Raw genomic sequence first — 27,555 nt, forward strand, 5'->3', positions numbered from 1 at the left:
GAAAAGCTGTAAACGTGAAGATAAATCAGTGTCAGAATTGTCAGAAAGGCATTCAAGGGATAAGAACAAGCAGGTTCTCATTAAGAAAAAGAGTACAAGCCACAAATCTAAATCCCTGTGTTTTACAGGGTTATTTTGTCTGTCACCAAGCCAATTTCTGAACTAATTTTGCACTTTCCCTTAGATTAATTCTCTCCCTCAGAAAATTACCCAATTATCTACCCACTGCTGAGGTTAGACTGAATATGTTTTAGTTACTGGTTAATCCCATTTTCTCTTATAAAATAGTGATTCTGTGTTAGTAATAGACCACGCCTGTAGCAAGAGAGGATTGGGAATGATCAGATTCAGAATCGAATTTAATATCACCGGCATATGTTGTGAAATTTGTTAACTTAGCAGCAGCAGTACAATGCAATACATGATAATATAGAAAAAAACATAAATAAGTAAATCAATTACAGTATTACATTATTGTAATTAAATCAATTACATGTATATTAAGTAGTTAAATTAAAAATAGTGCAAAAATAATATTTTAAAAAGTGAGGTGGTGTTCATGGGTTCACTGTCCATTTAGGAATTGGATGGCAGAGGGGAAGAATCTGTTCCTGGATTGCTGAGTGTGTGCCTTCAGGCTTCTGTACCTCCTTCCTGACAGCAACAATGGGAAAAGGGCATGCCCTAGGTGATGGGGATCCTGAAGAATGGACGCTACCTTCTGAGGCACCACTCCACAAGGATGTCTTGGGTACTATGGAGGCTAGTACCGAAGATGGAGCTGACTAATTGCACAACTTTCTGTAGCTTCTTTCAATCCTATGCAGTAGCTCCCCCCACCCCAATACCAGATAGTGATACAGCCTGTCAGAGTGCTCTCTACTGTACATTTGTAGAAGTTTTCAAGTGTTTTAGATGACAAACAAAATCTCTTCAAACTTATAATGAAATATAGCCACTCCCTTGCCTTCATTATAGCTGCATTTATATGTTGGGACCAGGTTAGATCCTTTGAGATCTTGACACCCAGGAACTTGAACTTGCTCACACTCTCCACTTCTGATCCCTCTATGAGGATTGGTTCGTGTTCTCTTGTCTTACCCTTCCTGAAGTTCACAATCAGCTCTTTGGTTTTACTGATGTTGAGTGCAAGTTTGTTGCTGCGACACCATTCAACTAGTTGGTATATCTTGCTCCTGTACACCCTCTCATTCCCATTTGAGATTCTGCCAACAATGGTTGTATCATTAGCAAATTTATAGATGGCATTTGAGCTATATCTAGCCACAGATTCATGGGTACTGAGAGAGTAGAGCAATGGGCTAAGCACACGTCCCTGAGGTGCGCCAGTGTTGATTGTCATCGGGGAGGAGATATTATGAACAATCTGCACAGATTGTAGTCTTCCGGTGAGGGAGTCAAGAATCCAATTGTGGAGGGAGGTACAGAGGCCCAGGTTCTTAAGCTTATCGATCAGGACTGTGGGAATGATGGTGCTAAATGCTGAGCTATAGTCAACAAATATTATACTGACATAGGTGTTTATAGTCCAGGTGGTCTAAGGCCATGTGAAGAGCCATTGAGATTGCATCTGCCATAGATTTATTGGAGCCATAGGCAAATTGCAGTGGGTCCAGGACCTTGCTGAGGCAGGAGTTGATTCTGGCCATAACCAAACTCTTAAAGCATTTCATCACCGTAGATGTAAGAATGATGGCTTAAACCTCAACTACTGTATTTCTTTATGTTTTACCTTTACTTGATGGAGATCTATATGAAACCATCAACTTTTATATTATTCCTCTCCTGTTCTGTTATTCTTATCCAATATTTCTTCTTCCTTCTAACTACAATGCCTGCATTGTGCCTATCTTTTATAAAGGTGCACTGTTTGTCTTCTGCTTTTATGTACAGTTGCCTTTTTTTGGGTCCTTTTTTGAGTCCTAATTTTGCCTTGGCTATCCCCATGCTTGTAATGTAGTTATAAAACTTCTTCAGTTTTCCTTGATTTTACTTGCCTTTATTTTTGTTTTCATTTCCTTTCTCGACCATCCTATTTTTTTTGCTACACTCTTGTACTTTCTATGTTTTTTGGGGCTTTCTGCAGTGTTTTCAGGTTGGCATGAGCCTTTAAAAAGTAAGAAATAGGACCAAGACTGGGCTATATTTTTCCTCCAGGCTGGTTCCTCATTCTGTACAGCTGAACAAACCTGGCATCAATTCTAGTGGACTTGCCACTCCCTAAAATTCCTGTTTCCTCACTACCAGAAAGCTGTCTTTTTGTTCCTAGAATACTGACACTTCGAGGTTTGGTAGTTGTATCCTTCATCCTTTTTCTTTGGAACCTATTCATTCTGACCTCTTGGATTCCCATAACAGTTCTGACACTGTCTTAACTTCTCACTGTTTCTAGTCATTCTAAATTATCTCTCTGTTTAGTAAAATTGGCCTTTCCCAATTGAACTTGAGGGACACAGGGTGCTCCAACTACAGAAATGATCTCAAGTAAACAGAGTAACTAATGTACGAGTTCCATAGCTCTCTGGAATTTTTATATGTACAAAATATTTTAAAGGTTTATCCTGCTATTTCCACTCTGCTTTGTTTGATCAAATTCAGCCTGAAGACCCACATTTAACAATTCAGAAACAGCTTCTTCCCCTCTGCCATCAGATTTCTTAACAGTCCATGAACAGTACCTCATTATTCCTCCTTTTGCCCTATCAGTTAAGTTGTAATTTATAGTAATTTTATGTCTTTGGACGGTACTGTTGCTGCAAAGCAACACATTTCAATTCATGTAATTCAGTGACAATAAACCTGATTGCAGTTCTGAGCTGGAATGTTTCTCATATCTTCAAAATTGAAAGAATGTTCTTCAGACTAAATTCCAAGAGGACTTGGCAAACAGAAACAGGATATGCTTGCTGGATCTTTGCAACTGCTATTGAACATACAGAAGTACATAAATATTTGGGTGGTGTCATTACATCATTCTTCTCTTGATCCTTTTCTTCATGCTTAGATGTTTTCAAAATAAATACTTTTTTCCAAATTTATTTTTGTTTTTAGAAGCCTTATTTTCTCATCTGAAATATTCTCTTTTTTTTGCTCAATAAACAGTAACTAGCTCACCCAATTCCACAAAATGTAACCATGGAAAGGACTTTCAGAGTCCTTAAGGAATGGTTCTAATGACGGCATTATAATTCTTGGTGAATCATAGATTGAAGGAATATACAATGTAGCTATTTAGTAACAACAAAAGGGGGATAGAAAAGCCTTAAGTAAACCTAGTCAATTTGGACAGCAAGAACAAAACTTGGAACCACTGAATAAAGCTGGGAGCTTAATTTTGGTTTCTGGCGTGTTTTCACCATGTGGAGATATTTAGTAATGATTGTGAATGATGTAAATGATTCATGAGTTTAAACAAGTCATTCAAACACATAGAATTAATTAAAAACATTAAAGTAAAATAAATCTGAAAAAACCTTAACTTCTCTATTCCAAACAACGAGATCCCCTCCCCATTGAGAGGGAGAAGCTAAAGTCAGATGCATCAGAATTACAGCGGAGTAGAGGGAATTACAGAGGCAAAAGAGAGGAGCTGGCAAAAGTTGATTGGAAGGAGACACGAGCAGGAATGACAGCAGAGCACCAGTGGCTGGAGTTTCTGGCAGCAATTTGGAAGGCACAGGATAGATATATCACAAAGAAGAAGGCAGGATGATGCAACTGTGGCTAACAAAGCCAACGTGAAAGCAAAAGAGAGGGCAGATAACAGAGCAAAAATTAGTTGGAAGTCAGAGGAAACTTTTAAAAAACACCAGAAGGCAACTAAAAATCCATAAGTGGGGAGGGGGAGTTGAAATATGACAGTAAGCTAGCCAGCAATATGTAAGAGGATAGTAAAAGTATTTTTCAGATATATAAAGAGTGAAAGAGAGGCAAGAGTAGATAGTAGATTGCTGGAAAATGATGCTGGAGAGGTAGTAATGGGGGATGAACTGAATAAGTACTTTGCATCAATCTTCACTGTGGAAGACACTAGCAGTATGCTGGAAGAAGTTCCAGGAGTGTCAGGGAAGAAAGTGAATACAGTTGCTACTACTAAGGAGGTGGTGTTTGGGAAACCGAAAGGTCTGAAGGTACGTAAATTAGCTGGACCAGAAGGACTACACCTCATGGCTCTGAAAGAGGTAGCTGAAAGATTGTGGAGGCATTAGTAATGATCTTTCAAGAATCACTAGATTCTGGAATGGTTCTAGAGGACTGAAGAATTACAAATGTCACTCCACTCTTCAAGAAGGGAGGAAGGCAGAAGGAAGGAAATTATAGGCCAGTTATCCTCACCTCAATGGTTGGGAAGATGTTGGAGTCGATTGTTAAGATGAGGTTTCAGGGTACTTGGAGCCACATGATAAAATGGGCAAAAGTCAGCATGATGTCCTTAAGGGAAAATCTTGCCTGGTAAATCTTCTGGAGTTCATTGAGGAAATAACAAGCACGATAAAGAAGGGAGAATCAGTGGATGTTGTGTATTTGGATTTTCAGAGAGCCTTTGACATAGGTGCCATATGGTATCACAGGAAAGATACTAGCATGGATAGAGCATTGACTGATTGGCTGCTGGATACTGGTGGTGGTCAGCAGGGTCGATTTTAGGACCGCTTCTTTTTATGTTGTACGTCAATGATTTGGATGATAAGATTGATGGCTTTGAGGGGCAGATAGTGTTGAGGAAGCAGGGAGGTTGCAGAAGGACATAGACAGATTAGGAGAATGGGCAAAGAAGGAGCAGGATGGAATACAGTGTCAGGAAGTGTATGGTCTTGCACTTTGGTAGAAGGAATAAAAGCACAGACCATTTTCTAAACTGCAAGTTGCGTCGGTAGTGCGGAAGGCAACTGCAATGTTAGCATTCATTTCGGGCAAACTAGAATATGACAGCAAGGATGTAATGCTGAGGCTTTATAAGGCACTGGTGAGATCTCACTTGGGGTATTGTGAGCAGTTTTGAGCCCCCTATTTAAGAAAAGATATGCTCACATTGCAGAGGGTTCAGAAGAAGTTCACGAGAATGATTCTGGGAATAAGAGGCTCATTGTATATGAAGCAATTAACGGCTCTAGGCCTTAACTCACTGGAATTTAGAAGGATGTCGGGGGGGGGCATTGAAACCGATCGGATATTGAAAGGCCTCAAAAGAACAGATTTGGAGAGGATACTTCCTATGGTAGGAGAGTCAGACTCAGAATAGTGGAATGTCCATTTAGAATGGAGATGAGAAGGAAGCCAGAGGGTGGTGAATCTGTGGCATTCATTGCCACAGGCAACTGTGGAGGTTGGGTCATTAGGTGCATTTAAGGTGGAGGTTCTTGATTAGTAGGGCATGAAAGGTTACAGGAAAAAAGCAGGAGAATACAGTGAAAGGGAAATTGATCAACCATGATGAAATGGTATTTCATCCTGATGTTCTTACTTGTGGGAGCTTCTTGTGTGTAAATTGGTCACTGTGTTTTCTAATATTACAACAGTGATTAACTGGTAAAAACTATTATAACCAATATAAACTGGTTCTTTGGCTGTTAACTGGTTTGAGATGTCCTGAGGTTTGAAAGGCAGTACGATACATAAAGATGACTTCCTTAAACATACCAGATTATAATTGCGACCAGTCTCATGATGGCTTCATTAAGGCTGTCAAAAAATTCCTTCAGTGCCCGGCCTTGTTGTTTCATGTTGCCGATGACAAGACCAAAACCAATAGCAAAGACAACAAGTCCCAGTGCATTCACTGCATTGGACGAACCAGCAACAGGAATAACCTCTTCAGAAACCATCATTTCTTGCAGCTTTTTGACAGCATCAGTTACATTGTCAATAATGGATGGTTCAGTGATGGTTGTAAGGTTGATGGATGGTGATGTTGATTTCAGGATTTGTCGTGTGTTATAATTTGTTTTGTACTGCAAAATGAAAACAAAGATTTGATTGTTATCATTCTCAGAGTTATATTCACCAGCTTTTTCCACGTATACCTTATTTTTATGCTGGAACACAGAAACAGTGGTTTATCATGAAACTCCTGGCAGCTGTTCATCAATCATTCAAAATAAGATCCATCCATATTTTGGTTGTTGCCTAGTTACTTAACATTTAATATTCTTACCTAATCTATTTTTTATAGTATTAGACCAGAGTTGATATTAGTTCTTCCAGGACTTGTTTCCAATATGGCTGGAGTATGAATCAATAAACAAAGCAGCTGCATCATCAAAAATTGTTGACTAAGTTGACTAGAACCACAACTTTAGTTCATATTTCACTGTCTTTTTTGGCTGGGTACATGAAAGACCCTTAATTTTTTAAGGATGTTTCCAAAGTTGAATGCTAGACCTTCTATTACATAAAAATCCTGTTGTCATTCCTGTTTAGTCCTCTGTACGAAGCCACACCATGAATTTTTATGTTTGAAAAGGTTTGTTTGTCACACGTACATCAAAACATTGAAACGTACAGTGAAGTGCATCATTTGCATCAATGACCAACACAGTCCTAATATGTGCTGGGTGCAGCCCGAAGTGTCACCATTCTTCAGTCACCAACATACTCTAACTGCAACCTGTAGATCTTTGGAACGTGGCAGGAAACCAGAGCACCTGGTAGAAACCCATTAGGTCAAGGGGAGAATATACAAACTCCTTACAGACAGCAGTGGGAATTGAGCTCTGATTGCTGGCACTGTAATAGCATAATACCAATTGCTACGCTATTGTACTGCCCACATTATTTCCAGCTTTCACACTATTCCTGATGCCTTGTTAACAATTTGTCCTGTGTTATAGTTTGTTTCTTCTGCGCAAATATTGAGGCCTTTGACTTGTTGAAGAGAATGATCCATAGTAGCGTTCACTTTCCATCAGGTCTGCCCCACTATTTGATCATGGCTGATTTATTTTCCCTGCCAACTCCATTCTCTGCCTTCTCCCCATAACATTTGACGTACTTAGTAATCAAGAACCTACAAACCTCTGCTTTGCGTATACCCAATGTCTTGGCCTCCACAGTCATCTGTGGCAATGAATTCTACAGGCTCACCACCCTCTAGCTAAAGAAATTCATCCTCAACTCTGTTCTAAAGGGACTTTCTTCGATTCTGACTCTGTTGTCTGGTCCTAGACTCTCCCACTATTGGAAACTTCTTATTCACCTCCACTCTTTCTAGGCCTTTCAATATTTAGGAGGTTTCAATGAGATCTCTCCTTCATCTTTTGAAACTCTGACAAGTACAGGCCCAGAGGCATTATACAGTAATTCCTGGGATCAATCTCATAAACCTCTGTTGGACCCTCTACAATGCCAGTACATCCTTTCTTAAATATGGGCCCAAAACTGCTCACAATACTCCAAATATGATCTGACCAATGCCTTTTAAAGCCTCAGCATTACATCCTTGCTTTTATATCCTAGTCTTCTGGAAATTAATGCTAATGTTACATTTGCTAAGCATATTGTCAAGCATTGTTCTGGATTGCTTGTGTCCTCCAAAACCATTCACCATATCCCCACCATGGTGGAAGATGGCACCAGCGAACAACAGGAACAAAGATGACACCCTTTTCTTCTTCTACACCACCTTTCAAATATGATTCTGCTACTTTTGGAACCTGTAATTTACATTTTGATGGTGTGTTGAATGCAAGCGTTTTTCACTTGGTTTTTGCTGTTTTCATGATTTGTTCTTTTTTTTGCACATTAAGTATTTGACGTTTTCTTTGAATGGGCTCCATTGTGTTTCTTTGTTTTGTGTCTGTCTGCAGGAAAATGGATTTTAGGATTGTATACTGCATGCATATTGGATAGTAAATAAATCTTGAACTTTGACACTATACAATATCTTCCCACTCACTGCAGGTAATACAGAAGACAAGATGTTAACGGTTTAAAGGTAATAACTCCAAGGTATGCTGAGCTTAAATTGGATTATTCATTGACATAGTTACCAGTTGCCTATTCACCATCTGCTGTGAGCTCTTGTCAAAACCCAAAAGACGTAGCATGGTGTACTCCTGAAAAACTAGAATCACGAGAGGAGTTGATGGGGATGTTTGGGAGAATATGTTTCAGTGCCACAGGTAAATGAGGGGGGAATGGAACTGACAGCTGCTCAGTTGGGAGATCTGATGCAGCACAAAAAAAGCACAATAAGCACATACGCACAATAAGAACACATTCTGTAGAGTGATGTGAGTATAGATGTGCAAAGTCCTGCTCTCTTCAGCTCTCTTCCTCTGGAAGTAGAGGTGTTGGTGAGCTTCCCTGATTGTGTATAATGTGTCCTGGGATCAAGAGAAGTTGCTTGAGATGTGCACTCCCAGGAGTTTCAAACTGTTCATAGTTCCCACTGCTGTACTGCCAATGTAAAGAGGGGTGTGAGTGATGCAGGTTCTCCTGAAGTTAGTAACCATTTAATTTGTCTTGACGACATTGAGGAAGACGCTATTTGCCTGGTACTAGGCCTCAAGCTCTTCCATCTCCTCTCTGTAGGCCGGCTCATCGTTGTTGGTGATGAGCCCCACTACTGTTGTATCACCAGTGAACTTGACAAGGTGATTACTTGTGTGTTTGGTCATGCAGTCATGTATGAACAGAGTGCACAGCAGTGGGCTCAGTGCACAGACCTGGGGGGCACCCACGCTGAGGATGATGGGGAGGGAGGAGCAGTTTTGCATCCTAACTATCTGAGGTCTGATGATTAGGAAGTCCATCACTCAGTTGCACAGTGGCGCATTTAGACCAAAGAGTTTGTTCAGCAAAGTCTGTGAGACAATAGTATTGAATGCCAAACTGAAATCCATAAACAGCCTGCTCCATATCTTGAGGGGAACTTGTACCATTAGCCCACGCCTCTGGTTCTCCTTTACCTACTGATAGGCAGCACCAAGGCCCAGATGATTGCTATGGAGCAGCATGATAGGCCCTGGTACACAACTGAGCTACTTCAAAGCATGAAGAACCTTGCTATTGGACTCCTAAACTCCTCTACTGGCACATCTTTCTTCTTCCCGCTCCAATTTCAGCCTTCCCCTTCACCCTATCTTTTGGTCTTCTCACAGCGGCCGTGTGAGTCAGGTTTAATGTCTTCTAAAGAGAATATATCAAGTCAGGTCCTAATTCTGCTTTTTTTCTTTGGTTAATCTTAATTTGATACAACTGTGAATCACTGCACCAAAATCTGGTGCAAACCCCTTTCTATGGACACATATTTTTCTATATTTTCAACTGGTGAAAATTCAAAACTGCATGTAAACAAGCTGTGGATTCTATTGCATCATTCTACTTAGTTATCATTGATATGATGCATTAAAACATGACCACCAGCTGATGTGCAATGGCCATCCAACCTTAGAACAAGTCATTCACAAGAAACCTCCATGCCTCAATGTGAAATCTGAGACCTGAAAGATGAGGACCATCATGGCCAGACTCAACAACAGAGGTGAACATCACTTACTATCAAATAATGAGAACTCCGATGTTTCGGTATTATGCCCCCGGGCTGAATGAGGCCTGATGGGCAGGAGGTGACTGCAGTGGTAGTTAATCACATGCCACTGAGTTAGCCACTTCTACATGGGAGGAGTTCACATACTGTACAAGCAGGGTTATCAATAAAGTTCAGTTGAGTATCCTGTATGCTGGTGTCCTGCTGTGCTCTGCATTATTCCTCAATAACCATCACAACAATGTGTCAGAAGCAGTTGATCGTTCATGACTTGGTGCTACAGACCAAGTGAGATCCCCAACAAGAAAGAATTTACAGTAAGACTGTTCTTGTTTGCATATATCTATGAAAAATATCCAGTGACCTATCAACCTAAACTGCCCATGCTAGTTGCTAATTGTATGCACCATGAGGCAGAAGCTGAGTAAGGGCCAGGGTTGCTAGGCAGCGCCTTTGAGCTACAGCCAAAAGTGAATACATTGTAGTAATCCCTAGCCTGGAGAAGTGCACAGAGGCACAGACACAGAAGGGAAGTCAGTTAAAATCTCAGCCAGAGAAAAGAAGACTTTTATAGTCCAAATAAATAAAACATTAAATAAACAAACAGGAAAATAGAGCAAATACCTGCAAGTACCTACAAGTATTTACCTAATAAAGCCCCCCCCCACCCCGAGTCATTTGATTTCTCTAAACCAGTGGACTTAAAGAGATGGCTCATAAACCTTGAGAGATTTAGGGTTGCAAACAATCTCAATCAAGCTTTAGAAGAGCATCAAGTAAGCAGACTGATATATTGCATGGGTGACAAAGCAGATGACATCATGGGTGGATTAGGACTGACGGAAGCTCAGAAAAAAGAGTACAAAAACAGTGCAGGACAAATTCAAAGAATATTTCATAGGAAAGTGAAATGTGATTGATATATGAGAGGGCAAAGTTCAACTCCAGAAAACAGGAGCCGGATGAAAGTGTAAATGACTTCATCACTGTCAGACAACTGTGCATATGGAAATCTGAGAGATGAGCTCATTAGGGAGAAGATTGTTGTCGGGCTACTAGACACCAAGTTTTCACTGAGACGTTTAGTTGCAAGCAAAACTCACACTGGAGAAAGCTATTACTCTGGTCAGGCAGGGTGAGAATGTTCATCAGTTTACCTTACCTACCTTGGTATTAAAATTACTAAAAATTTTAAGGATCTATATACATACAATTTTTTTCCATTAATTGACTACACCAAACAAATGACTTCTAAATGGTCTCCTATGACATTATCATTAATAGGTCAAATTAATGCTATTAAAATGATAGTTTTAGCAAAATTTTAAAATATATTTCAGGCAGTTCCCTCTTTTGTTCCTAAAAAGTTCTTTGATAGAATAGATTCTATAATTTCATTTTACATCTGGAACAATAACATTCCTAGATTGAGTAAACTCTTATTGCAGAAATTAAAAAAGGATGGTGGTATGGCTTTGCCTAATTTTAGAATGTACTATTGGGCAATCAATAGTCGATGTTACTTTTTGGTTTCACTGTTTAGATATACATGAATGTCCTTCATGGTTGGGTCTAGAGGCAAACTCGGTGAAAGGTTTCTCTTTGGCCTCTTTACTGGGAGTTCCTCTTCCTTTCTTGCTTTCTAAGATTAGCAGACAAGAACTTAATTCTGTTATTAAACATACATTAAGGATTTGGTTCCAGTTTCATAGATGTTTTGAGGTTAATAATTTTATTCTTTCTAATAATATTTATCTCAATTTTTTTTTAAACCATCAACTTTGGATAAGGCCTTTTTAATTTGGAAAACCAAGGGAATAATAACTTTTTCAGATTTATTTTTAGGGGACTGTTTAATGTCTTTTTCTCAGTTAGCGGACAAATATGGTTCATCTAATGTACACTTTTTTAGGTATTTACAAATTAGGATTTTTTTTACGTGGTTTGTTACCAAATTACCCTTCTGTTTATCCACCTAATATTATAGATGTTCTCTTTCAGTTTAAACCATTTCAAAAAGGGTTGATAGCTATAATCTATAAGCGGTTACTGAGTTTACGAATGATATCCAATGATAAAATTACACGCGCTTGGGAATTGGAACTTCAAGAGTCATTTACAGATAATCAATGGAGTAAAATGTTTCATTTGGTTAACAACTCATCTATCTGTGCCCGTCATTCCTTGATACAGTTCAAGGTAGTACACCGGGCCCATATGTCAAAGGATAAATTAGCGCATATCTTCCCTAATATTAATCCGATTTGTGACAGATGTAATAGTGAGTTGGCCAATTTAACTCGTATGTATTGGTCTTTTATAAAGCTAGATAACTTTTGGAGAGATGTTTTTAAAGCACTATCAAGGGTTTTGGATCTGGATATACAACCTTACGTGCTTATGGCAATTTCTAGGATTATCCCATCGGAAGCAGGAAATATTCCTGTTTCCGCTCAACGTATGATAGCCTTTTCAACACTACTGGCTAGGAAAACTATTTTATTGAAGTGGAAGGATTCTAATCCGCCTACGGTCTTTTACTGGCTCTGCTCCATTATGTCCAGTTTAAGTTTAGAGAAAATAAGAAGTCAGACATTTGATACATCCTTTAAATTTGAGCAAATATGGCGACCTTTTATCCAATATTTTCATTTATTACGCTTTCGATCTCTTTTTTTGAAGTCTTAGATTTGATCAGAAAGTATTTCTTTCTTTGTTTTTTTTGTCACATCCTCAAAATGGACTGCCCAGTCCCCCTTTTTTTTTGTTTTATTATAGTGTAGTGGGTTTGTTTTTCTTTTCATTTAAAATCCAATGTTTTTGCCTTTCTTTTCATAAACTGGTAAGAGAAGAATTTTTTTATTATTATATACTTTACACTAGTTTAACATTATCTATGATTTTGACATTTATCTTAATCTTGGTTTATAATGTACCTGATATATGTATTTGAACTAATTCACCTCTTGACTGTATCTTTGCCTTTTTAAAAAATCAATAAAATGATTAATAAAGAAAGAGAATGTTTATCAGCAACAGGCAGAACTCAGGCGTGAAAATGATGCTGAGGTCAAGCTAAAAGCTGTAGAAAAGGAAGGGTACAAACAAGGTGGTCAGAAACCCTACAGAAAGAAGTGACAGGAGAGCTCAGCTCAAACAAAACAGACAAGTGAAACCAAGACCAGGTAAAATGTCGAACTGCAGGAGATGCAGCAAGTCTCCATTCCGCGTCAAAGAGCCTGGCCAGCAAAAGGAGTGAAATACCACCAATCCAATAGAGTTGGCCATTTTAAAAGCCAGTGTCACTCAAAAGCAGTTCTTCAGGAGGTCAAAGGAGACCATGATTCAGGTGACAAGAGAGCTTTCCTTGGGGCTCTAGATTCAGATAGACAAGGTTGGTGTACTGCAGTTTAGTTGCAAAATGAGGCAGTAATGTTCAAAATGGACACTGCAGCAGATGTCACAGCCATCCCAAATATCTGTTCACAAAACCGGTGAAGAAAACAGGCATTATGCTAAACACAATAAAGAAAGTACTCAAAAGGACCAAGGAAACATGAGCTCAGTGTGAAAGGAATGTTGACTACTTCCCTTCTTAAAAATGAGAAACAGTTAAAAGAAGATGCCCATGTTGTTCAGAATCTTTCTCACCGCTATTGGGATGACATGTCATTGAGAAGCTGAACCTCATTGCAAGGCTGGATTCACTAAACAATGTTCAGTAGTAGGAAAAGTACCCAGAATTGTTCACAGGCCTGGGGGTACTGAAAGAAGAGTATCTTATCCAACTGAGGTCAGGAGTGATACTCTACTCTCTGACCACAGTGAGGCATAACCAGTCACATTGATGAACAAAGTCAAAGCTGAACTTGAGAGAATGGAGACACTTGACATCACAACAAAAGTGAATGGACTTACAGACTGGTGTGTGAGCATTGTCCCTGTTCCCAAACTACTAAGGATCTGTGTTGATCTAACAAAATTAAATAATGCAGTGACGTGGGAGAAGTTATTTCTGCCCTCTGTTGAGTACACATTGGGTATGCTGGGTGGAGCAAAGTTCTGGCAGACACATTCAGCTCCTGAGTTACAGAAGCTCAGAACCTTTATCACACCAAATGGATGTTATGACTTCAAGCAGCCCCTGAACTCTTTCAGATGAGGATGAACCAAATTTTGGAGGAGCTGGAAGGAGTAGCCTGCCACATGGACAATATACTCATCTTTGGAGGCTCAAGTGAGGAACTGTTCTCAGAGGGAATGAAACCAGATTCAGATAAACTGGCAGGAATTCGGAACGTGGAACAACTTACGAATGTATCAGAGATCAGCAGTTTCTTTGGCATGGTAAACCAGCCGTGAAAGTTCATTCCAGATTTGGCAGAGAAAACACTGCCACTATGTGACCTCCTCTCTTAGAGAAATGTTTGGATCTGGGATGTACTACAGGATGTAACACCAGATACTCTGTCGAGGATGCCATGCAAAAGTGAGTGGACGGAAGCTGACTCCATCCTCATGGAAGATACCAACATCTGCTAAGCTCAGATGTGTGAAAGCTTTCTTGCATCACAGAGTAACATAGAAACATAGAAAACCCACAACACAATACAGGCCCTACGGCCCACAAAGCTGTGCCGAACATGTCCCTACCTTAGAACTACCTAGGCTTTACCCATAGCCCTCTATTTTTCTAAGCTCCATGTAGCCATCCAGGAGTCTCTTAAAAGACCCTAGCGTTTCCGCCTCCACCGCTGCCGCCAGCAGCCCATTCCACGCACTCACCACTGTCTGTGTAAAAAACTTACTCCTGATGTCTCCTCTGTACCTACTTCCAAGTACCTTAAAACTACGTCCTCTTCTGCTAGCCATTTCAGCCCTGGGGAAAAGCCTCTGACTATCCACACTATCAATGCCTCTCATTATCTTATACATCTCTATCAGGTCACCTCTCATCCTCCGTCGCTCCAAGGAGAAAAGGCTGAGTTCACTCAAACTATCCTCATGAGGCATACTCCCCAATCCAGGCAACATCCTTGTAAATCTCCTCTGCACAAACTAGACAAAATTTGCACCGAGTTGTAAAAGGACCAAATTTGCAGCAAGGTCTTGCAATACTGTGAGCATGGATGGCCAGCTGTTCCAAAAGGAGCTTACAAACTCAGACCTTACTGGCTTGAGAGAGACATGCTCACCATTCTTGATGGCTCGCTGCTAAAGTTCTCCAGACTTGTCATTCCTGCTTCTATGCATGCCAAAATCATCAGTCAAATGCACCAAGGACATCAAGGCATCAAAAAATGTTGCCTAAAAGTAAGGCAATCTGTGTGGTGGCCTGGTCTGAGCACACAGCTGGGAGATTATGTAAAGCAACATGAAGCATGCAGAAAACTGCACAAAAATCATGTTGAAGCTCTCTGTCCCACAGAATTCCCAGACGTTCCATGGCAAGTTGCAGGCACAGCCATTTTCAAGCTGAAAAGAGACAACTATCTTTTCATTGTGGATTACTATCATGGAATGTTGAGGTGTCCAAGCAGTCCTCCACATCCTCAGCAGCAGTCATACAACACCTGAAAGCTGTATTTGCTCATCCTGGAATACCAAAGACACGTGTCAGACAATGGTCCACAATTCAGCTGCTCAGAATTCAAAGCCTTTGCTAGGGCCCATGAGTTCAAACACCAGGCAAGCAGTCCACAGTAACCACAAGCAAATGGAGAAGTGGAAAGGGCATTGCAACCTGTTAAGAGTCTCCTACTGAAGGCAAAAGACCCTACAGAACCCTGTTAGCTTGTTACTCTACACCTCTCGCGAATGGCTACAGTCCATCTGAGCTGTCAATGGGCTGGAGACTGGAACAAGCCTGCCTGTTCTTCCTTCCCTTCTCCAATCTCACTTCCTGGACTTAGTGAGAAATTTTCAGACAACACAGCATGAGAAAATGAAGAGCATGCATGATCTCAGACACAGTAAACTTGTCACCACTCAGAAGCAGTGAAGCGGTTGGGTTTTAGACCAGTTCACCAAAGGAACAGTAGTCCGGCAGTGTGCACCACGAGTCATTAAGGGAAGGATCTGATCAGAAGGTAGATGTCAGGGAAAGTACTGAAAGTCAAAATTGAAATAACGGGTATGATGGGCTGCGTAGTTTGAAGTGTGTATATTTTAATGCTAGGAGTATTATGGGTAAGGGTGATGAACTTAGAGCATGGAAGCATGGTTCAGTACATGGAACTACGATGTTGTAGCCATTACCGAAACGTGGTTGCGAGATGGAAAGGAATGGGTGATTAATGTACCAGGTTGTCGAAGTTTTAGAAAAAATAGACAAGGAGTTAAGAGGGGGATGGGGGAGTTACACTGCTAATCAGGGACAGTATCACAGCTGCACTCATTGGAGACAAAATTGAGGGATCAATCACTGAGTCCATTTGGGTAGAACTCAGGAATAGGAAGGATGCAATCACACTGACAGGACTGTACTACAGACTCCTCCCCCCCCCCCCCCACAATTAGCCAGCAGGACATGGAGGAACAGATATGTAATCAGATTTAGGAAATATGTAAAAATAATTCAGTTGTTGTCATGGGGGATTTCAACTTCCCTCATATAAACTGGAACCTTCTTAGTGCAAAGGGTTTAGATTGGGCAGGATTTGTTAAGTGTATCCAGGAAGGTTTCTTGAATCAATAAGTGGATGGTCCAATGAGAGGAGGGGCAACATTTTACCCGGTGTTGGGTAATGAGCCTGGTCAGGGACTGACCTTTCAGTGGGTGAGCTGTTAGGGAACAGGGACCACAACTCCTGAACTTTCAGAATAGCGATCTAGATAAGGATAGGTAGAAGGAAGGGCGGGGATGGAAAGGTAAGAGAACCTTGGATGTCCAGAGAGGTGATGAATTTAATCAAGAAGAAAAAGGAAAAGTTTATAAAGTATAAAAGGGGAAAATATATAAAGCTTCAGAAGTTAGGATCAAATGGAGCACACGAGGAGTATGAAGAAGCCAGAAAAGAACTAAAGAAGGGAATTAGGAAAGCTGGGAGGGGCCAAGAAAAGTCCTTGGCAAGTAGGATGAAAGTGAATCCCAAGACATTCTGTACACACATCAAGAGCAAGGGCAGAGAGTGGGGCCACTTAACGATAAAGTGCAGAAATATTTGCTTGAATGTGGAGAATGTGAGTGAGGCACTTAATGAGCATCTTGCTTCAGTATTTACCAGGGAAAAGGATAGGAAGACCAGGAGATCAGTGCTGAGTGTATAAATACATGAGGGCATTTAGAAGTTAAGGAGGAGGAAGTGTTCTCCTGATGAGTATAACGGTGGATAAGTCCCCAGGGCCTGATGGAATTGTCCCCAGGTTATCGAAGGAGGCAGGAGACAAGGTTGTTGGGACCTTGATCGGTATCTTTGTATCCTCTCTAGCCTGGAGGACTGGCGAGTGGCTAATGTTGTATCTCTAAGAAGGGAACAAGGGAACATCCTGGGAACAACAGACAGGTCAGTCTCACGTGAGTTGTAGGGAAATTGATGGAAAAAATTCTTAGGTTTAGTATTTATGAGCATTTGGAAACTGTTGGCCAAATTAATGAGAGGCAGCATGGCTTTGTGAAGAGCAGATCGTGTCCTACCAACTTGATTGAGTTTATTGACAAGGTGTCGAGAGAGACTGATGAGAGTAGTGCAGTAGATATTGTCTACATGGATTTTCTAAGGCAGTTGTCAAAGTCCCTCATGGGAGTCTAATCTTCTAGAAGGCAGAGGGTAATGGTTGAAAGGGCTTATTCAAGCAGGAGGCCTGTAATTAGTGGTGTTCCACAGGGATCTGTTCCAGGAGCCTCTGCTATTTGTCTATTTGTGATATATGTAATTGACCCAGATGAAAATCGTAGATGGGTGGGTTAGTAAGTTTATGGATGATACCAATATTGGTGGAGTTGTGGATGATGTAGAATACAGCGCAATCTAGATCAGATACAGATGTGAGCAGAGAAATGGCAGATGGAGTTTATCCCAGATAAATGTGAGGTGTTGCACCTCAGTAGAGCAAATGCAAGGTGGTACTACACTATTAAAGGCAAAATCCTTAATATTGTTGCTCAGCAGAGAGAGATTTTGGGTTCCAAGTTCATTGCCCTTTGAAAGAGGCTACACAGGTTGATAAGGTGGTTAAGAAGGCTTGCTTTTATTAGTAGAGGAATTGAGTTCAAAAGTCAAGAGTTTATGTTGCAACTTTATAAAACGCTGGTTAGCCCACATCTGGAGTACTGCATACAGTTGTGGTCACCCACTATAGGAAGAATGCTGAGGCTTTGGAGATGGTGCAGAAGAGGTTTACCAGGATGCTGCCTGGCTTAGAGGGCATGTGCTATCATGAAAGGCTGGATAAAGTTGGATTGTTTTTTCTGAAATGGCAGAGGCTAGAGGTTTATAAGATTATGAGAGGCACAGATAGAGTATACAGGGAATATCTGTTTCCCCAAAGTTGAAATATCTAATACCTTTCAGGCATTGAAGGTGAGAAGTTTAAGGGAGAGGTGAGGGGTAAGCTTTTTACTCAGTTGTGATTGCCTAGAATGCACTGCCTGGTATGGTGGTAAAGGCAAATACATTGGAGGCTTTTAAGAGACATTTGGATAGGCACATGATGTAAGGAAGATGGAGGTAAATGTACATTGTGTGGGTTGGAGGGATTAGTGCTTGGGTGTTTCTGATGTGCTTTTTAGCTGGTTTGCACAACACTGTGGGCTGAATGGCCTGTTCCTGAGCTGTACTCTTCTATGTTCTAATAACAAACACAACACTGACCAGTTCTCAGAACAAGGTGATGTATCACTTTCAAATGCATGGGAAGGACTTATTCTACATGGTGCCAACATACTGTTGTCACCAGCCCTTCTGCCCCAACATTGGAAGCTATAGTGATAATACACTGATATTTTAAAAAAAACTGCGGCCTCATCCCAGAGGGAAACAAGCTGGTCTTCCTGTTTGACTTCAATGCAAAGGTTTGAAAATGCTCACTCCTCTTGAGTGGTGCAATTTGCAGGAAGGAAGTTGGGAAAGCTAACGCCACAAATGCACAATCTTGCCTTAACTGAGACTTCATGGCAACACCCCCCAGTCCAAACACTGGCATCTGACAGATTATGACATTGCCCAACTGAACAACAGGAAGTCTACCTACCTTACCTGTGCCAGCACAGGTATCAGTAGCGTTGGACTGACTATTATTAAATCCATTCCATTTTCTCCCATCAAACTGGCCACAAAACAACAACAGCAACAGAAACAGATTAAGTTCCTGTTGGAGGTCACAAGGAATTTGCATAATTAGTTCTTCTCAGACAGTCTAGCCACTCTCAAAAACCAGGTGCCACTAATTCTTGACTGCCCTACAGTCCATCAAAGGTTATGGAGTGTGAAGAGAGTCAGCTCCCCTGCAAGAAAATGCTAGGATAGATTTGACTGAAAATGCAAAGTGTCTTTGGATTGGAAGCTCCACTACTCTTCAAGGTAAAAGAATCAGCTCTGCAAGCACCTGAAAGCTGAGGTCCAACAGTAAACCTAAGACTTACAGAACAGATGGCGATTGGGAAGAGTGCATCAAGTCCCTGATAACTAGAGTAGCTGCTAAAGCTTTGGTGCTGGCATGACTATCTATGGCCCAAATTCCAATTACCAGCAGAACAGCTGTAAGTCTACTTGATTCAGTATACAGAAGGTGTCCTGTATATTACGGGAATTAACTAATTTGCTCTTTATTACATCTATCAACATCAATACAGCAGTAAATCTGTGCTGCTTCACAGGATCCTAGGACAGTCGAACAAAAATATGTATTTTTAAAAGTTCAGCTAGCAAAGAACTTTCCTAAACGCAATTGATGTCCTCACAAGATCATATACATTTAGTTGGAAGATTTTTGTGATCTTTCATACATTTCAGTTGGGGCAATACTCAGTGTCTAACATTGATTCGGCTGTGGCCTACCATTTGTTCATTCATGGGCTGTAGGCACTGTTAAAAGTCAGCATTTATTTATAATACTTAATTGCACTTGAGAAGGAAATGGTGAGTCAACTTCATGAATCTGCAGGTGTGCTGAAGAAAAAGCTAGGATTGATTGGATTGAAAATGCAAGATGTCCTTGGATTGGAAGCTGCACCATTCCTGAAAGGAAAAGTTCTGTTTGGTAATGAGATCTAGAATTTTAACCCATCAGTGTAGAAAAATCGACAGTATATTCCCAAATTATGGGGGTGAGTGACTTGGAAGGGAATGTGGACACTGGTTATTGCTTACTGCTTGTGTCTGTTTAAGTTGTGGAAATTACAGATTTGTGGGTTGGCTACTGTGAATCATAAACACAAGAAACTACGCAGCTGGAAATCCAGAGTAGCACACACAAAATGCCGGAGGAACTCAGCAGTTGGGGCAGCATCTATGGAAAGGAATCAAGAGTCAACATTTTGGGCCAAGAGCTGATACTTTAAGTGGCTGGACCAGATAATTCTGATTAATGGTGATCCCCATGAAACTAATGTGGTTGCCACGGAATTCAACAATGCAATTGATTATCAAAGAACGAAGGTCAAAGTCAGTCTTGTTGGAGATGGTCATTCCTTGGAACTTGCTTAGCATAAATATTACTTGACACAAGCTGATAAGTTCTTCAGGTCTTGCTGCATATGGCCATGGTATGGTTTGTTATCTGAAGAATTACTGTTTATATGAATAATGCACAATTGTAAGCAAACTGCCTAACTTGACTTTATAATGGAAGGAAGAGTCAAGGACGAAACAATTGTAAATAGTTGGGGTAAGGACACTACTCTGAGGAATTCCTGTAGCTGTCTTGCAGCTAAGCTGATTAATGTATGAATATTTTTCCCATGGTAGCGGTGTCTAAAGCAAAAGGGTTTAAGGAGTTTTAGATTTGAAGGCTAAGTTTTTTTATACACAGAGAATGATTTAGATCTGGAACTCACTGCCAGAAGATTAGGTGGAATTAGATACAAACACTATGTTTAAGAGACATTTAGACAGACACTTGAACAGGCAAAGCATAAGGGGAATCAGACCTAATGCAGCTAAAAAGGGTTAATATACAGTAGATAGGCAAATATTTGACATGTGTGGTGGGACGGAGGGTCCATTTCTGTGCTGTACAACGTTAGGACTATGTGCAGTGAGTTTAATTAGTGAAATTTTGACCTACTGGTGGAGAAATTAGAAGAATGAAATGGATTGTTTACTTTTTGATTGAAGATGGGTGTAAACGCAAGGGCTTTTTTGGGGCTAGCACATGTAGCAGATAACTATAGCAACTGACTTCAGCCAGCAGACAGTGCTGATTTAAATTAATTATTTGTATGTCTGTAGTGTGGGTGTGAAGAGGGAGGTGTGAAGGTTGTGTGTAGTTCAAAGAAAGCATTGTGGATGCATTGTAAATATGGAATTGACCTGAATTGCCCTTTGATCTTTAGCATGTAAAATGTGTGTAGTGTTGGATCAAGCAGGCCTTTTCCTCTGAAAGGCATCTCAATATGATGCCTGCTGTGTCTCATTCTGTCAAATAAAGAGACTTTCATATCTAACAGTACTTCTCTCTGGTGACTTCATTCACACGACAACAGCAAACACTTCAGTGTTGGCTGCTCTCACAGTAGATCCAACATCATTGAGTCTGGGGGATGTTCAGACAGCTCCATCTTCATATTAGTTCTTTACCTGCTCACTATTCTATACAACTGAATGTGGCATGACTGCAGCATTTTGATTTGATCCATTTATTCCGAGATAGCATCCATTGATGGCATGCTGGTTCCAAAGTCTGTTTGTGTTGTGGCCTCATCAAGCTGGAACCTCATCTAATGCTTCTCCTATTATATTGTCAGTCATTTACAAACAGTGCTTAAAATTCAAACTTTTGTTGAGTAACTACTCACCTGCTTGAAACAAGCCTCTACTAGATTCGGTGGGAACATATTCCTGCAGAAAATAAAGAGAGAGAATTAATACTGTGACAATAGTTCGGCAACTATATTTGGATTTAAACTGTGCTAAGTGTACTGATACTCCAAAAATAGAACAGAACAAGCAAGGTGCTGCTGATTTGGACAGTTATATCAAAATACTTCAGAGATATCATTGAGAAGGTTATAGGCACATAATTATCATTTGAATATTATTCTCAGCACTTGGAAAACAACAAAAAAAGTGCTGATAAATTATTCATAATGAGTACAGAAAATGTCCTGAAACTTTTTTCTACCTATTCCTCTTGGTCTTGAGCAAGAAAAGAGAACAGGACCTGCGGAACAGAGCTACCTCCTGGAAGGAGAAAAAAGAGATAGGCCCTCAGTGGGCAGTACTTTCCATCAACTATCTCTCGTGCATCCATGAGAAGTAACACTGGAGAAGAGTCTAAGGTGAGGGAAGAAGTAATGATGGAGCTTTGCAGCTACACAACTGAGTCACATAGCTGGTAGCCTTTATTGTCTACAGTCCGGAATTTTGCCGACTGATGCAAAATATATTCGTAATAACTCACTACTTATAGCAAACTACATTATTGGCCAGGAAGTTCCGTACTACATGAAAACCAAATCTATCTGCCTTTCACTTGAGAGTAACAGACATTGGTAATACATGGATGTGCAGGAATGTAGTACAGGGAGACACTGAAGCCGCTCACATCAGCACAAAACAATTCCCATAATATCTGCAACCATAAGGGATTGCACATCCAGAATGTCCAACTGATTTGCTGCCAGGAACAGAGGGTCATGAAGATCAGCACCATGTATTGAGGGATGAATCACAACTCTCTTGCTTTGCAGCAGTCCATTCTGCTTTCTGCCTTCGAGCCACAACACCAGATTAAATGGTGGCTAATGGGGTGAAAGGCTATCTTCGCAATGCATGTATCCCGACTTCTCTCTGGAATGCTTCCCCTTTTTTTATTGCCTAACCAGATAACCGTTCTTAACTATGTGAAAGGATTAATGCTTAAATGTTGGGTAATGGCGAAAGGAGCAGAGAAAAATTAAAAGGTACAAGCTAACCTCATCTTCATCTGTTAAATCAGGAGAAAGCGTGCGATGAGAATGAAGTGGAATATTAGAATTGGGTTAGATTTGAAGACCTGGTAATCTTCAATCATCCACATACTCCAATTGTCCCAACAATGATGGCCAGCAAGATATCATCCAGTAGGTCCACAACCTCACCACAGTAGAAAGATTTGCATTGTAGCAATGAATAGTCCTAACCAATGCAATCTGAAGTCCAGCATTCCTGGTAGGGTCACCACAGAGGTAAGGTCAAAAGGGAGGTACCAGATAAATAGTCAACTGACTCTAAAGCCTCAACAATTAGGAGGCAGATGAAGAGAGCTTACCTCTCTATGGATCTTATGGCTGATTAAGGCTGCAACAGAAAACATATTTCTGATTGCCATGTAGTACCCCTGCCACCGGATTCAGATTTGTCTTTTGTTAAGGAGCATGTGGTTGCCAGCACACAACAACTATCTCTTACTGAAAGAAGTCACGATCATACTTCCTCCTTAATGCTACTGCATCTATTCATAAGAGAAAGTATATTGGAGAACTCTGGGTGCTGTGTGTATCACAAGTTAATAATTGGCTGTGTGGTGAGGATGTGGGATGGTCAACTAGAAAGAGCGTGAGGAAGTGATGGGGCACATGAACGTTGGGTCTCAGCCCTATTTTGTAGAGATTGCTGATGAGTCAGTGGCAAAGATTGGATTTGGGGATAGGTGGGATTTGAGATTTAATGATGCATTCACTGAATTTGATATTAAACTTGACATTAAGCTTCCTGCAACACTACATCCTTGTTCTTGCAGGTTGAGCATGGATTTGTCCAGCCAAAGTTTCTCATGAGACAAAGTTAACTTGCTGTGTTCTTTTACAGTATTAATTTCCAACAGCAAATTGGTCCTGTTGGATCAAGTGCTTTGTATTTTTGTTACACTGAACAACTATTCTTTGTTGAATTTATGTGTATTGTGGCAATGTGAACAAAGTGGACAACACTGGTAAGGCCATAATTTTTTTTTGCCTGAATTACTCTTCAGAAGACGATGATGGCCTTCTAGAACAACTGCTGCAGTCCTTGTGATGAAAACACTGCTAAGGTGCATTTAAACCTGTTTTATGCAGAAGTAGAAAAAAGACTATTAAGAAAAAATATATATATAGATATATAAAGCAGTGGGATTTCCAGGAATTCAAAATTCTGCTATTCTAGACTCCTAAGACATGACAATGGAAAGGAGTTTACTGCTTCAAATACTTGGCTCCTCTACTGCTGAATTTCTCAAATTGGCACCAACAGGACAGAAGAGATACCATCTCTGAGTCCCTTCACAGAACCCTAGAAACAGGAGTAAGTCATTCAAACACTCAGTAATTCAGAGCCACCTCCTTGTGACAAAAGGTCACCTAATCCGCTACTTTGATAGTTATGTGATTATTGCACAACAATTCACTTTTTATTTTGAGCTTCACTGACCTGATTAGATCCATGAAAGCGTCAGCTGCCTGCACCTGTTCAATCTTTCCCTCCCGATGTAGGTCAACTTTTGATCCTTTCCCAGGGTGGATGATCATTACCATGACAATTCCGATGAACACAGCTATGATAGTAGTGGTCATGTAGAAAACCACAGCCCGAACTCCCATTTTACCAGATGCCTTGCTGTCCAGAGCTGCCATTCCTAACCAAGAAAAAGTAAAGAATAATTATTTGCACACTGTTCTGCCAAGGAATGTGACAGAACATGTTACAGAGCAAGTGCAGTACATCAATAATGACACTACATCATTACTTCCACCGCAATATTTTACATCTTGCTTGTCAATGAAGACGTAATATTTAACAAATCTCTTATAGCCAAAACACCCTGCTTAACATCTCAATTATTTTGTAATTTGGCCCTTTAGAATTAAATCTGTATTGTAACATATTTTGAATACTGTCATACTGCTCTCATACATTCTATCTGTAACATTCCAATAAATTAGGATTAGAATCATATTTCCCTGTTTACAATAACACCCCCCTTTAATGTGATTTGGTTCTCACTAATCACTGTTTAATGTGTACTAACACAAACTGATTTGAGGAATGGCACAAACCTGCAAACTATAGGTACATTTTAATTGTCCTGCACTTCCAAAGGTTAATGCTGTAGCCTAAGGGATGGAAATTTGCAATTTTCCTGAGTTTTTCCATTAAAGCCTTTTATGTAGCTTCTATCTCTGAAGTTTTACGAAATATAATACTTTTTATTTAATTGTCTAATATAGCTTATTATATTTCATATTGTCAAATGATTTTCAAACAGACAACACCCACCTCCTGTTTAATGGAAAGGACAGATAGGTGGGAGAAGTGTAGCAGACAATATCAAAGTCAAGGTCAAAATCATAGCATATAATGTGGACACAGTAAGTTTCAAGGGCTTTTCAATATCTCCAAAGTCAGCTTTCTCCCCCAGCACCACCACTCAGAGATTATTGGTAGTGCTTGACATGGCTTTAAAGTTGGCTCCGTAAAGTTGCCATAGGCAGGGGAGATAGTGGGGATAAGCTCCTTTGCTTATTAAATGCTCTCAATGGTGTGCATCTCAAGTAGTATCTGACAACCAAGTCTGGCTCTTGGCCTTTGCATATGACTTAGCTACTAAGCCTAACCAAACCAGTTCTACTGAAGCGGCAAAGGCGGGTTACTAGCGCTTTGAAACCATTCGCTTTGGGCAGATGGGGCTCATCAGCTCATCTAGGAGAAGGAAAACTCTGAGCTCCCCACTCATGGGGAAGGCTTTGGAAGTAAACCCCAAGGGAAAAATCCAGAGCTGGAGTCCCTAAGTATGGACAACTATACATACAGTTGTCACAGTTCATGAAATCTACAAAACAAAGAATGTGAGTTGTCTAATTTTAAATAGTGTCATTGTATCTATTGTTTTCAAAAGTTAGTAATGGAATTGGGAAAGCCTTGAAAGTATATTTCAGTCGTCCTCATTTTTGGACCTGATTAATTGTCGAAGAGCAGAAAGACAGTGCTATATCAAAACTGGTCGGTATTTTTGAGTTGAAACATTTAAGATGGAAAAGCCTCCTTTCAGCAGAAGGATTCATAAACTGCCTGCTGAAATTCTAGACATGCCAGGATATCTGCCCCAGGTAATTAAATCACCAACCATAGGATTAGAATGGAATCAAGGAAAGATAAATCGTGAAATTGAAGTTATGGTTTTCAGCATTGCAACAATAGAAAGTGGTTTCTTGAATCTCTGCTCTGTTGAACACTGAAGTCACAAAAATTCCCAAGGGTGAACTTTCACTTTTACTGCCACATGAAAAACAAGCAGTAGCAGCAAACACAAAATGCTGGAGGAACTCAGCAGCTCAGGCAGCATCTATGGAGAGGAATAGGAGCGGTGAACTATTTATGGCGTAATTTTAAACTCTGTTCACTTTAAAAAGTGAAAATTATCCACCAAGATATCTTTCAGCTTTCTTCTTAGCAATTCTAACAACAATCATGCAGTATATCTGCCACTTATTTTATATATTATATAACCGTTTATATAATTACTAATCATTATTCATAAATATTTTAATCTGTCATTATTCTGCAGTGTATATATTCTGTCCCACACATTATATAATTTCTGAATTTCTTCTAATTCCATTGACTCTCTCAGTTAGGTGTCATCCAAAAATGTGGTTAAGTTGTCTTGAGTTTCTGAATGAACGTGATGTATGGTACAATAGAAATGGGCACACTCGTCAATGAGCTCGAGGTATCTATTGTATACGTCTTCACCTTGATATTACAGTTACAGTGAGCAGAGAAGAGCACAGCACAGCACAGGAACAGGCCCTTTGGACCACCATGTTTGCCAAACCAATTAAATCAATAATCAAATGGCCAAGTTAACTAATCTCTTCCTTCTACAGCATGTCCATATCCTTCTATTTTCCTCACATTCATGTGCCTATACAAATGTCTTTTGAAAGTCCCTAACGTATCTGCCTCTATCACCACCCCAGGCAGCACATTCCAGGCACCTACTACTCTTTGTGTAAAAAAACTTGCCCCTTACATCTCCTTTGAAGTTACCTCTTCACCTTAAATATATGCCCTCTAGTATTAGACATTTCAACCCTGGGGAAAAGATACTGTCTGTCTCCTATGAATGCCTCTCATAATCTTATAAACCTCTATCAGATCTTTCCTCAGTCACTCCTGCTCCTGAGAAAACAACCCAGGTTTGTCCAATCTCTCATTATAGCACATGCCCTCTAATCCAGGCAGCCTCTACTGCACCCTCTCCAACGCCTCAACATTCTTCCTACAATGGGGTGACCGGAACTGTATCCAATACTTCACATGTAGTCTAACTAGAGCTTTATAAAGCTGCAACATAACTTCCTGACCTTTGAACTGCTGACTATTAAAGGCACCCATGCTATGCTTTATTAACCACCCTATCAACCTGTGTAGCCACTTTCAGCAAGCTATGAACTTGGACCCAAATATCCCTCTGCTTGTCAAGGGTCTTGTCCTTAACAGAGTACTGTCTCTTTACATTTGACCTGCCAAGATGCAACACTTCATATTTAAACTCCATCTGCCATTTCTCCATCTGGAGAAGAAGGATGCTTATGTGAGAATGCTGTTCTTGGATTACAGTTCAGCATTCAACATTGTAATTCCCTCCAGGCTCAACAAGAAGCTCAGAGACCTCGGCCTTCACCCTGCCTTGTGTAGCTGGATCCTGGACCTCCTGTCAGATCGCTGGCAGGTGGTAAGAGTGGGCTCCCTCACCTCTGCCCCTCTGACCCTCAACACAGGTGCCCCTCAGAGCTGTGTCCTAAGAGTGGGCTCGCTCACCTCTGCCCCTCAACAAAGGTGCCCCTCAAAGCTGTGTCCTAAGCCCCCTCCTTTACTCTCTGTATATCTGTGATTGTGTTACCACCCACGGCTCCAATCTGC

General features: G+C 40.4%; 1 protein-coding gene across 12 annotated transcripts in view; it reads right to left on the reverse strand.

The window, feature by feature from the left end:
• slc1a6 (solute carrier family 1 member 6) overlaps positions 1-27,555 on the reverse strand; it is a 173,740-nt gene that overhangs the window by 18,536 nt on the left and 127,649 nt on the right. For all 12 annotated transcript variants that reach the window (XM_072244204.1, XM_072244199.1, XM_072244202.1 and 9 more), the window contains 3 exons: positions 24,061-24,265; positions 21,468-21,510; positions 5,662-5,972 (listed from right to left, as the gene is read on the reverse strand). In XM_072244204.1, coding sequence (XP_072100305.1) covers positions 5,662-5,972; positions 21,468-21,510; positions 24,061-24,265 — 559 coding nt within the window. The remainder of the gene's footprint in view (positions 1-5,661; positions 5,973-21,467; positions 21,511-24,060; positions 24,266-27,555) is intronic.

The sequence above is a fragment of the Mobula birostris genome, chromosome 26 (genome assembly GCF_030028105.1).
Source record: "Mobula birostris isolate sMobBir1 chromosome 26, sMobBir1.hap1, whole genome shotgun sequence".
NCBI classification, from domain to species: domain Eukaryota; kingdom Metazoa; phylum Chordata; class Chondrichthyes; order Myliobatiformes; family Myliobatidae; genus Mobula; species Mobula birostris.